Here is a 15425-nt window from a genome sequence, read left to right on the forward strand (position 1 = left end):
ACGTTTCGCTCTGGCGCAGGCTGTCAGCGTTGCGATTAAGCACCCTTCTACACCAAGCGAGAACGTTTGCGGCGCAACAATTACAAAAACTCTAGAACAATGTAGGAATTATCATTTACTGTGCTTCCTGCGTTTTTTTAATTGTTTAGAATTTTTTTATACTTTTCTCTGGATGTTGAATTTGCATTCTCATAAATGTATACGGTCCCATATAACCACCCTACCTGCATTAAACGGCTTTGAAGGCATTCAGAAGGCATTTCCCAAGCGCCACAGATTAAGCTTAAACGACTGGAAAATTGAATATCCATAGAAAAAAAATGAAAGCTCCACAGCTTCATTGGTTTTATCAATAGATGGCGTATTAAAATTGATTATTATATTGCTATCCTTTTCTTGCAATGTGTTTCGGCAAGTTTCATCTTATCATGACCTATACAACCTTCTAACTTTCCGAGCAAAAATCTATATGAATGGTCGTGTGGTCAGATACACCCCAAGCGCCACAGATTAAGCTTAAACGACTGGAAAATTGAATATCCATAGAAAAAAAACGAAAGCTCCACAGCTTCATTGGTTTGATCAATAGATGGCGTATTACAACTCATCATTATATTGCTATCCTTTTCTTGCAATGTGGTTTCGACAAGTTTCATCTTATCATGACCTATATAGCCTTCTAACTTTCCAAGCAAAAATCTATTTGAATGGTCGTGTGGTCAGATACGTGGGTATCAACACCAACGACCATTACTCAAATCTCACTTGCTTTAGTGCTGGTGTTTTCCATTGGAGTTTAGTATTTAAACAATCGTATCGCCGTTCTAGTTCTAGCGATGCATAACTTCAATGCGAAACCATACAACAGTACAGAGGAAATGAGAAAGCTCTCCTCCAAGCGAGGAAGCTCAACTGGTTGGGTATCCCACAAACAGATGGCGCCACCAGCTTTTTTGCTATTTTTAGAATGCATGAGTCGTTTGCCGTCTGCTAAACGAAGTCTTTCTATATTCCGTTTAGGTAGAGTGCTTGAGTCGTTTAGAAGCCGTTTAGTGGTCGTTTAGTGGATTTGTGGCACTTGGGTTCTCCCATCCTGATAATGAAGGGTAAACATAGTGTAATTATTATGTTTTTTAAAAAGGTATTATTTTAATTTTGCTTCGCATACATTTTGTTTGTATTAATTATAACAAGAAAATAATAATTTAAAAAGAAACAAGCACAGAAAAAATATCATAAAAATCAGGATATGAACACACGCTTACTCGGGTCGGAACAAAAGGCGTTGTCACTGCTCTATTTGGCAGTTACAATAGTAAGGGTGCAAAACCAGTATATAAACAAGCTAAGATGGCGACAAGCTATCTGTTCTCCTTGAATCAAAAAGTTGAAAGATGTTTTTCTTTGTAAAATGTTTCGACATATCCATGCAGAACGCAGCGAACAGATACCAGCGTGCGTCACGCAATGCGTTGCGATACGCTGCGTCGAAACAAGTACCAAGCCCTTAGAGTTATCTAAATGAGTTTGATATATTAACACCTTTCAACGGGTTGGTCTTTAACAATCGAATAATGCAGACCATCTTTAATAAAGTGAAATAGCTCAGAGCTTAACGCAAGAGAACATAACTCGTAAATCGTGCTATCGAATCTCACGCTCATATCTGGGAACACTACAACAGTGCAGAGCTGAAGACGCTTGTAAGGTTTTCTTTTGACAGTTGCAATTTCAAATTTCAAATTAAAAGCGAAATTTTTCATTGACACATTTCAAAGGCATTTAATTACTGCTAAATACACTGCTGATCGCCTTCAGTTCGCCGGCGATTACAAGGCGATTACAAGGCATTTAACGGAAATTTCAATGGGTAGGGTAGGTTAACTTCAATGCGAAACCATACAACAGTACAGAGGGAATGAGAAAGCGCTCCAAGCATGGCAGCTACACTGCCCAAATAGCCAGCTCGTACTTTATAGCTGATTTAGGGCTGTTTAACGAAAAATCGTTCCGATGTCGTACTTTGTGGCTGATTAAGAGATAGACGGTACTTTGCGGAACTATGGAGCTTTTTAACAGGCACATGGTACTCTTTGGAACTTTGCGGCTGATTAGCACTATGCGTAGGGTTCATGATGGAACTTGAAGGCTTGTTAAGAAAGGGTACTGAACTTGGTGGAACTTTATAGCTTTTTAATGCATGACATCGGTTCAAGGTGGCTCTTGTCAAAGTGTCAAAGACGGACGCCGGCAATAATCTCATTGCTGCTGCACAAGTTAGATTCGTTACTTGAAGAATGAATATTGAGTGAAGCGATTGTGAATTATCAGTAGATTGTGTAAAATTTTGTGTAATTCATCAATACAAAGGATTTAAAAATATACAAATGTGTTTAAACGAAAGAAATCTTGTTGTTTATTTCATCGATGACGCTTGCTTGAAAATAAAACACAAAGAAAAATAATCCCTGGCATCGTGGCATAAGGAAGCTGCTTAGGCGCTGTTTGAAAGACCCACATAGAACTTTGATGCTGTTTATCTACTGCAAAAGGCGAATTAGAGCAGCGATCTTTAGCGTGCCAAAATGAGCTGCTTAAGCAATTCTGGCTATTTGGGTGGCTAGGTATCCCACAAACAAATGGCGCCACTAGTTTTTTGATATTTTTTAGAATGCATACAGGGTTTTCAATGATATTATTGACGTGTTCAGCGAGTTGTTGATTCGTTCGGGCATATAATTGACACTTTCAGCGAGATATTGAATTGTTCGGAAGCAGGCGTTGACAAGTTCGGCGATACTATAGAGCTGTCACTTTCGTACCCCTTGGACTGCAGCTTGGATCATTCTCATCAGAAGGTAAACAAACGGTTTTCGTAAAAATATGTTTGTTTTAACTAATTCATGAATTAAACAGCTTGGGGAATGATTATTAGCTACTTTTAGGACTTTTCAGAATGAAAAATTGAACCCTGCGGCACAGTGTGTAAACAAAACAAATGACAACACTACAGAATTGCTGAACTTGTCAACGCCTGCTTACGAACAATTCAATATCTCGCTGAAATTGTCAATTATATGCCCGAACGAATCAACAACTCGCTGAACATGTCAATAATATCATTGAAAACCCTGTAAGTCGTTTACCGTCTGCTAAACGAAGTCTTTTTATATTCTGTTTAGGTTGAAAGCTTGAGTAATTTTGCTTGTGTATTGAGCAAACCAATGAAGCTATGGAGCTTTCGTTTTTTTCCTATGGAAATTTGATGTTACAGTCGTTTAAGCTTAATTGTGGCGCTTGGGTTGGCTAGAGAAACCGTGTAAGTTTTATCTATCGCGCTTGAGTTCTGTCTCAGTATAAATTTCGAAATAAAACAAATTAGGTCATTTGTGTACCTTCTTCCAAGAGGTTCGAGCAAATACATTTAACGATTCGCTCTTTTTTTGTCAAAAAAAAAACCAGTTCGTTCAATCGATGAAGCTGCAATTATTGCGCAAATGTTCGATACACATCCGGGCAAATCTTTGCGCGTGGTGTAGAGGGCACTTCATGCCTGTCAAACGGATTCAAATTCCACTGTAACAACATCCAAAACAAATGCAACATTTTATAACGCAGAATAGTACCACCAGTTTCTAGAAATAAAGGAAAGTAATAATTAACGAGAAGAATTTAAAATTTCTCATACCTCGCGGTACCCGAGAAAGTCCCCCTCGTACCCAGTTCTGTGAAAGTGTGTGATGGAATTCCGCCAAAAGACAACATAAACATTCCATCCTGTTGGGTGACATTTTCCAGCGAAACTGGACCCGTTTTTCCCGTCCTACCCACAGCTGTTCGATAGCAAAAGTGGGATAAAAAAAAAGAACAGAAGCAGTTGTTTAGATGACACAAGGGCAGAGCGACAGTGGGCACATTTTCCTGAGACGCCATTCCCGTGCTCAATCCAGTTGTTTTTCTCATTTTTTTTTCACCCCGCAATCTCCCATCTAAAACACGGAGTGTGTGTGTGTGTCGGTGAGTCATCACCACCACCCCGCACCGGATACAATCAACCGCCGCCAGTCCAAGCTGCAATCAAACCGAAATGTAATCGCTGTACAAACAGCAACAATTGCGAGCTTTTCGCGTCTGCACGCCGACGATGTGAGTGAGCTTGCCAGTGCGAGCACAACCAAAAGTAGCAAAAACAACCAGTGTGTGTGTGTGTGTGAGTGTGTGTGCCAAGACAAAGAGGGGGGCAAGAAGATGGGCAGCCAGGCGTCCAGCATTTCGCAGCGCATTTTGCCGGCCGATGCGGTCGACTCGCTGCAGTTCGAGATCAAAAAGCAGGTCCACATCTTCTCCGAGATCAACAACCTCGGGTACGAAGACTTCCAGAAGTGTCTGGCCGATCTGAACCGACTGTAGGTATTCCCCTTGCCCGTCTCTCTTCGCCTCGATGACTCATCGTTCGGCTCAATCTGCTTCTTTCCTCCCTTCCCCAGCTCCCGGAAGTGTCTCGACCCGAACGGGAAGCAGCTGGTCTTTGCGGTGAAGAAGGGCACGGACAACTCCATCCTCTGGAAGCGGACGGTGCGCATCGCCTGCGTCAAGATCGACCCGGAGACGCGCAAGATTGACTGCTTCAAGCTGCTGACGCTGCAGCAGTTCCTGCAGGTGTTCCGCACCTTCCAGACGAACCTGCACGCGATGGTGACGGTCGAGAGCCAGCGGATACACAGTCCGGGCGCGAGCCCGTCCCGGTCGAGCACCGGCAGCTCCGCCACCGGGCCGCCGGACACGCCGCCGTCGGCTAAGGTGGACGGGGCCGGCCCGTCCGCTGCTGCTGCTGGCGCCGCCCGGCCACCGCCGGAGAGTCCTGCTCGCACCGCCACGCCCACCACCGTCCCGCTGTCCAGCTCGGCCTCGACCTGCTCGTCGTCGGGCGGCGGCACGTTCGTCTTTCCCGACTGCACCACCGCCTCGATCCTGATGGCGCAGGTCGATGCGATCGCGGCCGGCCCAGCGGACGCGACCGACCACGCCGACGAGTGCTGCATCTGTCTCGAGCGCCGGCCGGAGGTGTCGCTGCCGTGCGCCCACAGCTACTGCATGCCGTGCATCGAGCAGTGGAACATCCACCAGAAGACGTGCCCGATCTGCGACGAGGCGCTCGCCAGCACGGACGACACCTGGGTCCTGTCCGAGATGCCGGAAGCGAACGAGGTGAGCGAGGAGATCTGCGCCACGCTGCTGAAGCTGTCGAACGAGCCGGTCGCGGACGACGACGACGACGGCGACCGGAACTGGCTGCGCCGGATGCTGGACTTGTGATTTGGCCTTTGGGAGGGGAGAAGAAGGGATAGGGTAGGGTGGGGGGGGGGGGAGAGAGAGAGGGGAGAGTGTTTGTTGGCCACTGTACTTTTACTTCTTTTTTTTCAACTCTAAAATCAAATGTTTTATTTGCTCACTATTAAGCGCTGCTGAGGGATTTTCGAATCTAGAGCAAAGTGATCGGTAATGTGCTTGCTCAATGAATTACGTCAAGCCCTTCCTATTTAATATTTTCGTTTCTTCCTTTAGACTGTTCCATATACTATCGATTTTCTAAAAGGCCTTAAATCACGCCTCCTTCAACATCTTGTTAACCAGTTTTGCAAAGCCATCCTAATGTTATAACACTATTAATCGCTTTTCCCTCTATTTACGGCTCTTTAAAGCCGACAACAATCGATATATGTTAGAGTTAGGTTAATATTTTCTTGACTTTTTTTTTCTTTTACAATTAACAGCAAATATCCCATTACGGCGAGTTACTCGTAGGGCGCAATAATCAAAATCGTATGAGAACCTTTTTGCATCGAAAACATGTGCGGTCCCTTTTTAGATATTATTATGCTTCACGATGCCAAAATATCAATCAATTAATAATATTGGGATGCATTAAAAATTGCACCAACGCCGCCACGTTTGATATTGTGATGAAAATTATGTTTTTATTTCTTATACAGTGGCGGCCACCTAAAGTCGGGCACCGCTTATTTTCGTGGTCATTTTGCTGCTGAAATGATTGAAATGAAATGACCAGTCTTCCAGTGGACCGCATACCAAATTTCATACCTTTGCTATCAGTTATCAGCATACCAAGTTCTTAAATCATTTGCTACCAATTATTACAGGGGTTCCCAGGGGTTCTCATAGTTGTGAGACACTTCCTTGACTTTATCTTATAGGAAGTGAACTTCATAACGTTGGAAATTGAACTCTATGGCACGCGTTTTGTTCAGGCGCCTTCGATATTCCTATTGGTTTTGTCCAACAAGGATGCTATAGAGTCCAATTCCCAAACAACATTAAGTTCATTTCACGTAGGAAGGAGTCCCACAGCTAGGAGAACTCCTGGAAAATTCATCGACTATGTTGAGTGGTCATCGGCGTATTAAATAACCTAGGCCATCTAGAGAACTGTCAGTCTACAGAACTTTCCAGGATGTCGCAAAGTCAGATGATAGGTGAAAATAAGCGGTGTCCGACTTTAGGTGACCGCCACTGTAATTCAAATGAACGTTTGGCAAGATACCGTACAAGTGCTATGAGTACCAAAATTTACTTTAATAATTGCGGGCTCGGTCGTGCGATGCGAGAAAAGGAAGATACTGTTGAATGCGGCATCTCCAGATGAAAAATCGGAAGTGCCAAACAAAGAAGTGGAAATACAAGAAGCTATCCATAAAAGGTGTTATTCCCCGCTTAGATGAAGGAGCTTATCATAAACTACCTGCAAACGCTTATTGTCGTTTGCATGAATTTTAGACGTATCGGCAATCCACGTTGCTCGCTTTGATAATGAACGGAGGCTTCGTTGCAATTCTGCTTCTATACAGGGTTCGCGGTTTCTTTCTCTTGAATATTTGTGAATATTTGCTTAAATAAGCGATGTCAAACTTTTTTGACCCCGCGGGCCAAAATGCCGCCGAAAATAGTAGCACGGGCCGCAGCCTAGTTTTTGTATTACATTATATGATACAAACATCAGATCGTTGGCAGTTCTTTTCATTCCATTTTGGGATAACTGTTACGTTACAATAGTTTAAACTTTGTTGTTAAATAAGGTACAAAAAAATAAATGTTGTAGCAGATTATTTTCAATTGGCCAAAGGCCTCTGATATTTTCATAATTTGCATAGTTTTGTGGCAACTAACAAGATTTTATGCGCAAAAATAATGCCAACAACCTGGGCATGACTAATTACGTTGGTTTATCCAATACAGGTGTACTAAATTTTATGTTGAAATTGGTGTCATTTTGATTATCAATATTTTTGAGCCGAGATCGATTGATGCTGTGCAAAGTCCATGAATTACTACAGGTTGGTTTGTCTAGTCCAGTCTAGACGTAGACAAATCTTCATTTGACAGTTGGAGAGTGCAATGTGTCATTCAAGTCTTTAGTTACCATTACTCTTCTCCTGCTAATCTCCATAGCAATCCCTATTTGCTATGGCCACCAACATCAGAACCAATTCACCAGTAGTATATCTAATCATATTGGTCTTGGTAGGCTGCCTCATGAAAAGCTTGCGATCGTTTGTAACATCTCTTGATATTTCGGGTGTGCGGAGTTTACTTACTTGTACTGTAGAGGCAGAAATGCTACTACAAATAAATGTTGGCTCAAGCCTTCGCTGGCCACACCGAAAGACCCCGTAGGCCATCAGTTTGACATCTTTGGTTTAAATATTTTTCATCATTTCAGTCCGACAGCTTTCCGGAAAATCTTCTGGCATTATTCTTTAATATGTCAAATTGTCTTTGATTATGTTGACCGGGCATTGTTCTTGCTAGTTCACATAGGAAAGCTCTGGTTACCTCCGGAAGACGAATTCTGAAGAGTTGCAGGTTACCGATCCACTGTAAAGGGAGTTCCGTTTTGTAAAAGGGTTGATCAAATACCTTTTTAAATTTATTTAGAAAATTAAATTATTATAACCATCAGTAATTTCCAGTTTTTAACATTACGTGAGGACGAATTACCCTTTGCGGATAGCATGTTTGTCGCCGGAAGTTGCTAAAAACCCTTTTAGTTTTCAATGGAATACATTTTTTGTGTCCCTTTCAATCGTTCTGAACTGAAAAGCATGCATATATATTTTCCCTCCATAATGCTTAACACTTCCGACGACCTAATTTGGACCGCAGAGCACTCTTTTCGCAAACCGCTTACAGTTGCCCGATAAGCATAAGCATCCGTCGGCACTTGGGCACGCGTGCAGCTTTTGAAAAGCCGGAAAAGCGCGGCCCTCCCACAGCTTTATTACTGTACATTCTAGCGCTGGGGAAAAAGGATTTTTTCGGCAGAATCCATTCCGGCTAGCTCCAAAGTTTTCTGGAATCGATTTCGGATAGCAGGTATCAGCTCTAGAATCAGAATTAGTTTCAGAATCGGAATCGGGTCCGGCATCGAAAACGGCTCTGGAATCGGAATTGGCTCCCAAATTGGTTCCGGAATCGGGATCGGCTCCAGAATCGGAATCGTCTCCGGAATAGGCTCTGCTCTGCTCTGCTGCTCTGGAATCGGTTCAGGAATCGAAATTGCCCCCAAAATTGAAATTGGCTCCGAAATCAAAATCGGTTCCAGAATCAGAGTCGGCTCTGGGATGAGAATCGGAATAGGCTCCGAAATCGGAATCGACTGCGGAATAGGAATCAGCTCTGGAATCGGTCCAGGAATCGAAGCCGTTTGGGTTCAATGATGCTAGATATTGATAGCCGCAAAGAATCCAAATTTACTTGTAAACGATCCATTCTCATAGAGATTCTCGGATTGATTTCGCTTCTGAAACTTCATATTTCAAGAACTGATGCTCATTCCGGAGCTAATTCAACTTCTGGTGTCAATTCCGATTCTGATTTTGATTCCGGAACCGTTTCTGATTCCGAAGCCAATTCCGGAGTTGACGCCGAACCTGATTCTGGAATCGATTCCGAAGCCAACTCCGGAATCGGAATCGGGTAGGTGTGATTCAGAGCTCCCACCACTAGTATATTCACGAAACGTACCACGATTTAAATGAAGAATGTAACGCGAGAGGGATAAAGGAACAGGAAAACCCGATTTGTGACAAAAATCCATATATTTCTTCAGTTTTAAGCTATCAGACTCTTTCTTTTTTCTAACGGCATTCTGTGTGCTTTCTCCGTGCTTTCCACTCTTTTGCAATGAACAGCCTACTTTACTGGCATGTGTGTGTGTGTTGAGAGGATGTCAATATAAAAAAAAGCCCTAATTCAAATTTTGTTAACAGCTGCGCGCGCAACACGTGCTATTGCTTTCTACTTTCGCAACGGAACGCACATGGGCGAAATAAAACAAACAAACAAAAAAACGATGCAAATGTTGGTGTTGCACCAGAGTTCATCATCTAAATTATGGGATAATGAAGCAAGCGAAAGAGAGAGAGAGAGGGAAAAAGAGAGGGAAGAGAGTTTGGGGTGAAGTTAAAAATCCCCCAAACAATACATGTTATCCTTAACTGTCAAATAAAAACAAATATAAATCTACATGAACGCTTTAATTTAAATAAAACGAATCGTTAGAAAACCGCCTCCGCCGCCGCCATACCCAGCGGGTGGTTTTTGAGAGAATTGAGGAGATTGGCCCCGTTTACGCTTTCCTCTTTCTGCCCGGCCACCTTCCTTGTTTGTCCTGGCCCGCGTTTGATTAAATAAGTGCAAATGGAAGCGAACAGAAAAACAGAACCACTGTCCACTATTTCCGCTTCGGCGGCCCGCCCTTCTTCTTCACCGTCTTGCGGCGCTTCTCCTCCTCCTCCATGCGCATGTCCTCCAGGTCCTCCATCAGGCCGATCTTCTTGCTGATGTACTCCTCCCGCATCTGCTGCGCGTACGACGACTCCATGTTGTCGTCCTCGTCGTCGTACGCCTCGTGCCGGTACCGGGACTTGTCGTAGCCGAAGATCTCCTTGATCGCGGACGAGTAGTCCTCCTCGCAGTCGCCATCGTCGATGAAGTCGTCCATCTCGCTGTCGTACTCGCTGTCGCTGTCGATGATGCGCCGCTTCTTGCCGGGGCCACCACCCGCACCCGGGTACGGCCGGCCGCCCACCATCGAGGGCGGACCGGCGCCGGGCCGCTTCACCACCGGCGGGCCCCGTCGCACGTCGGGCGGCGGGAACTGGCGCGTTTTGGCGACCGGTTCCGGCGGACGCTTCGCCGGCTGCTGCTGCTGCGCAGCCGGACGCGCCGCTGCGCTGCTGGCACTACTGGTGGCTGCCGATGGCTGCCGGGGGGTGGCAGAGGCGCTCGATTTCGAGCCCGCCGACGAGGACTGCGGCCTGGCGGACGCTGTGATGGTGGTCGGTTTGCTTTTGACCGCCGTGGAAGACATGGAAGAAGGTTTGCTGTGCGCCGCGGACGACTTCCCGTTCACTGCCGGGGCCGGTGCGGAAGCTTTGGGCGTGGGTGCCGCACCGGCCGTGGAAGGAGCGCCCGGTTTGCTGGTGCGTGCGGCGGGGGCGGCAGGTGTGGCCGGGCTGGCTCGTGGCACACCGGAGGAGGCCACCTTACCATTGGTCAACCCGCTGGCGCTGCTGGTAGTCTTTGTGCTGCTGGAAAGTTTCGCCTTCGGCTCGCCCGTCGCTGCGGGCGGGGGGCCGGCCAAACCCTTCTCGCCCGGTTTGGTCGGCTCGCCCGCTTCGTTGCGCTTTGGAATTTTAAAGCCCGGGGCACGGGCGGGGGGTGCAGCCGCTACCGACGGCGACGGCTTTGCCGCCGCCGGTCCCCCCCTTCCTCCACCCTTCCCGACCGGCAGCGGTGGAATGTTCGGCAGCTTGCCGGCCGCCCGCAGCTCGTCCAGCCGGGCCAGCTTCGCCTGCTTCTCCTTGTCGGACAGGTTCGGGTCCTGCTTCACCTTGTCCCGCAGCCGCTTCATCGCCAGGAAGGCCTGCTGCTCCTCGTACTCCTGCTTCTCCTTGCTGGTCATCGGCCGCTCCGGTTCGCGTTTGCGGCCCTCGGCCGGCACCTCGATCTTGACCGCCTCGTGCTGCTTCGCCTCGGCCAGCTTCAGCAGCGTGGTGAAGTCGGGCGGCGGCGGCACATTCGCCCTGCGCACCGGCCGGGGCTTCTCCTCCGCCGGCTTCGCGGCCACCGGCTCCTCCCGCCGCCCGCCCACCGATACAGACGACACCGTCCGCGCCTCCCCCACACCGCTCCGCGTGTCTTCCACCTCCGTCCGGGCAGTGCGGGGCTTGCGGGTGCGCGGTGCGCTCTGCTCCTCCTGCTCCTTCATGATCGCGTCCTTGACGCGGGCCCGGGCCCGCGCCAGCTCCTCGCTCGACATGCTACGCTTCTTCGCCTCGGTAAACAGCGACTCGTCCGGTGCGTTCTTGTACTTGTCCACCAGCTTGTTGAAGAACTGGCTCGCGACCGCCGACGTGTAGCCGTAGTCGTCCTCGAGGCTCTCCGTACCGAGCGCACACTCCGCCGCGTCGGCCGCGTCCTCTAGCACCGACTTGTTCGCCGACTTGATCACCTTCAGCATCTTTTCGATCTTTTTCTTCCCCTTGCCGCCCCGGCGCGCCATCAGCTCCTGGGCCTTCTGGTGCTTTTCCAGCGCCTTCTGCCGCTCCTCCTCCTCGCGCTTCGCCAGAAAGCGCTTTATGTTTTCCGACAGGTCCTTCTTCTCTTTGGTGACCTTCTTCGGTGGCGAATACTTGGCACTGTACCCTGTGCGGTTCTGTTCGGTGGGGGGGGGGGGAGAGGGGGGGGAAGGGTTGGTAGTGGGAAGAGTGGTTCGTTTGTTGTTCGCACCGGCGGCATGAAACGGAAACCAAAGCAAAGAAGAGAAGCGTGTTAAGCGTTTTGTGTGATGCGATTGTTCTAGAAACTTTCCAAACTCCCCCTCCGCCCAGGAAATCATATGCCTTGGTCCTCCCTTCGCTTTGCTGGCCCACCGCATATTCCCGCGATATTGTTTTTACTTACCGTTTTGGTGCCATTCTGTTGCTCGAGCGCGTTTTGTTTGGCCACATTAATCAGTTCGCGAAAATCCATCGCGCGCACAAACACACACAACTAGCAGCGGGTCAGTCTTGCGCTCAGATAGAGATCATCCACCCTGTGACGGAAAGAAAGTGGCCGGTTAAAACACACCTCAAGCAGCAACAACAACAAAAGTTACAACGATGCATGGGCAATCCCGTCTCCAGGACGCCAAGCAGCCGGCACCATACGGCGGCCACATGTTATCGATCCCGCATCGACTTACATCCGCGCAGCTCTGCACTTTCGGAGGTGGAGGAGGAGGGATGGTTGAGGGTGGGGTCGGTAGGTAGTGGTAACAATCTGTTGCCACTGTTCCTCCTCCCACCGTGTGTGTTGAGGGTTGAGACGGTTGATCGTTTTTTTTTCTGTTGAGAGGTTTGTTGGAAAAATGTTCCGTGGCCACTTTGATTGCGGAGCACCGTCACTCCACGCGAGGGCAAGACGACCAGGTGGGAAGGTTAATTTTCCTGCACCGACGGTTAGCTGGTGTCGCGAGTATGGAATTGCATTTATTTACCTTCCCTTCAAGCACTGTGCTGTGTGTTGCTGTTCCGTAGCAGAGGGTTCCCGAGCGGTTGGATTGCTTCGCTTGACATACCCTACAACTGTCAAATTGAGGATAGGGAAATGTCAACGTGCGTGATTTTGAAACAACTAGGCAGAGTGGCCAGATTATTTTTGCGGTTTTCGGTAGGCGCATCAAAATTTTATCGGTAGTTTTCGGTAGGAGTTTAAGATTTTTCGGTAGTTTTCGGTAGGCTTTGAAGTGTTGGGCGGGGGGGGGGGGGGTGTTGGAGATGGAAGCTAATCTGTCCCATGAAGAGCAGCCGGAGATAATAACATCTTTCATTTATTTAAAGGAGATAGTTTAGATTTGGTTCATAGCGGTCACATGAGGCCTTTCTGAAGTGTCGATCTGAAAATTGTACTAGGAATTTAACCCAACAAATGATTGGGACGCTCTAGCAACAATCGAAAGCGACATCGAACATGAAAAATATATGGGATTTTACATGTTCGATGTGATACATTATCTGTCAAATTGCATATACAATTTTATCAGTGCGTTCGACTTCATGAAGTGCAGACACGGGCCTTAGGCCCGTGTCTGTGCTCCATTGTATGCGATTTTATCGGACGTGCTGTCAAACGCTTCCCAGGCGAAATTTTTCGGGGATAATGAACATAAACTCATGCCATCTCTTTCTATTCATCAGCTCTACTCTCTCACACGCATCGATGAACTTTTACACATCTCTTTGTTCATTGTGCTATATTTGAAGGGTTTAAAACTGATAGATAACGATTTATGTTCATGAACTAGTAATGGTCAAATGGTAATGGTGTAATGTTTGTACCATGGTCGACATGAGTTCAATTCCATTTTTATTGTTTTCATTGATGATTTTAAGTTTTGATTTCTTTTTAAAACATGCAGCTCCAGTAACTTCAGACCCCTTTACTCATTGTTAGAAATGCGTGTTTAATAGTCAATCTATTATTTTTATTGTTTTATTTATTTCTTTTAATTCATTTAGTATCAGTACCCCTTCATACAACAAAACAAGCAAATAGCACGATCATGAATAATAATATGGTCTCACTGGCAAAGTGATTCGAAGTAGAATTAGCGATGTGGTTGGTAGCATCAAGGATGAAGCATGAGCATGAATTGGAATATGAGGGAAGGGAGTGAATCCAAATGTTCATTTCTATTTTTAGCTCTTTTTTGCATGGGTTCATCCTTCACGTGTGTTCACTATCCCCGAAAATGATCCGTATTTCGCTGGTCTTTTCGGGGAAAATTCGTTAACGAATTATCCCCGAAAAGACCAGCGAAAACCAGCGTGGTCGGGAGCTTGGGTCAGTGATTCACTTGAGATCGAATGAATGAAGGAAAGAGAGAACGAGAACGACATGTGCTACGCCGCTTATCGCAATGAAACAAAAGAGTGATAACAGTCGTACGAGAAATTGTCGCTCTCATCGCTCTCGTGCTATGCGCTACGTTCTCGTGGAACCTATCATCAGTATTGCCCTAGAACCTATTATGAACCCATACTGGTCTTGGAACCTATCATTATTCCTTCCAGTCCAGGAACAAATTATGAATCAACGCCTGCCCTAAATCCTATCCTGAACTCATATTAGCTCAGATGAACAGATCATTAATCCATACCGGTCTTAAAGCCAATCGTGAACCCAAACCGGTCCTAGAACCTATCATCAATCCAAACTTGCCCTGGAACCTATCATGAACCCATACCTGCCCTGAAACCTATCATGAATCCATACCTGCCCTGGAACCTATCATGAACTCATACCGGTCGTGGAACCTATCATGAACCCATACCTGCCCTAGAACCTATCATGAACCAATACTGGTCCTGGAACCTTTCATCAACCCATATCGGTCCTGGAACTGAAACTGAACCCATTCATGCCCTGGAACCTATCATTAACCCATACTGGTCTTGGAACCTATCATCAACCCATACTGGTCCTGGATTCGATGATGAACCCATACCGGTCCGAGAACTTATCATGAATCCATGTAGCATATCTGCTATACAGAACTTATTATAATACACACTATCAGCTATAGACACATTGTAACGCACTTCGGAAAGCCAAATCACACTATTGCAACACATTCATTATATTACATCCCCAAGCGAAATTTTTCGGGGATAATGAACATAAACTCATGCCATCTCTTTCTATTCATCAGCTCTACTCTCTCACACGCATCGATGAACTTTTACACATCTCTTTGTTCATTGTGCTATATTTGAAGAGTTTAAAACTGATAGATGACGATTCATGTTCATGAACTAGTAGTGGTCAAATGGTAATGGTGTAATGTTTGCACCATGGTCGACATGAGTTCAATTCCATTTTTATTGTTTTCATCGATGATTTAAAGTTTTGATTTCTTTTTAAAACATGCAGCTCCAGTAACTTCAGACCCCTTTACTCATTGTTAGAAATGCGTGTTTAATAGTCAATCTATTATTTTTATTGTTTTATTTATTTCTTTTAATTCATTTAGTATCAGTACCCCTTCATACAACAAAACAAGCAAATAGCACGATCATGAATAATAATATGGTCTCACTGGCAAAGTGATTCGAAGTAGAATTAGCGATGTGGTTGGTAGCATCAAGGATGAAGCATGAGCATGAATTGGAATATGAGGGAAGGTAATGAATCCGAATGTTCATTTCTATTTTTAGCTCTTTTTTGCATGGGTTCATCCTTCACGTGTGTTCACTATCCCCGAAAATGATCTGTATTTCGCTGGTCTTTTCGGGGAAAATTCGTTAACGAATTATCCCCGAAAAGACCAGCGAAAACCAGCGTGGTCGGGAGCTTGGGTC

At 46.2% G+C, this 15425-nt stretch overlaps 2 protein-coding genes across 3 annotated transcripts; one reads left to right on the top strand and one right to left on the bottom strand.

Moving 5' to 3' along the window:
- The first annotated feature begins 3493 nt into the window (after positions 1-3493).
- Positions 3494-9434, top strand: LOC3289739 (RING finger protein 141). Its single transcript, XM_559376.5, has 2 exons — positions 3494-4406; positions 4488-9434. The coding sequence occupies exons 1-2, from the start codon at positions 4249-4251 to the stop codon at positions 5314-5316; spliced, it is 987 nt and encodes a 328-aa protein (XP_559376.4). The 5' UTR covers positions 3494-4248; the 3' UTR covers positions 5317-9434.
- LOC1272324 (protein SPT2 homolog) lies at positions 9098-12673 on the bottom strand. Of its 2 annotated transcripts, none has more exons than XM_061646554.1 (3): positions 12563-12673; positions 11986-12118; positions 9098-11737 (listed from the first exon to the last, which is right to left on the bottom strand). In XM_061646554.1, exons 2-3 carry the CDS (start codon positions 12052-12054, stop codon positions 9752-9754), a joined length of 2055 nt encoding a protein of 684 aa, XP_061502538.1. In that variant the 5' UTR covers positions 12055-12118; positions 12563-12673; the 3' UTR covers positions 9098-9751. The 2 variants fall into 2 exon arrangements, with proteins under 2 accessions (XP_061502538.1, XP_311270.6); XM_311270.6 differs by having other exon boundaries at positions 12269-12661.
- Positions 12674-15425: the final 2752 nt, after the last annotated feature.

Source organism: Anopheles gambiae, chromosome X, assembly GCF_943734735.2.
Source record: "Anopheles gambiae chromosome X, idAnoGambNW_F1_1, whole genome shotgun sequence".
NCBI lineage: Eukaryota > Metazoa > Arthropoda > Insecta > Diptera > Culicidae > Anopheles > Anopheles gambiae.

What these genes read in the sequence shown, in the direction of transcription:
- LOC3289739 (XM_559376.5), top strand. Translation starts at nt 4,249, where the DNA reads ATGGGCAGCCAGGCGTCCAGCATTTCGCAGCGCATTTTGCCGGCCGAT. An exon ending in CTGGCCGATCTGAACCGACT is followed by an intron (nt 4,407 to 4,487) that starts GTAGGTATTCCC and finishes TCCCTTCCCCAG; the next exon opens with CTCCCGGAAGTGTCTCGACC.
- LOC1272324 (XM_061646554.1), bottom strand. Translation starts at nt 12,054, where the DNA reads ATGGATTTTCGCGAACTGATTAATGTGGCCAAACAAAACGCGCTCGAG. An exon ending in AACAGAATGGCACCAAAACG is followed by an intron (nt 11,738 to 11,985) that starts GTAAGTAAAAAC and finishes CCCACCGAACAG; the next exon opens with AACCGCACAGGGTACAGTGC.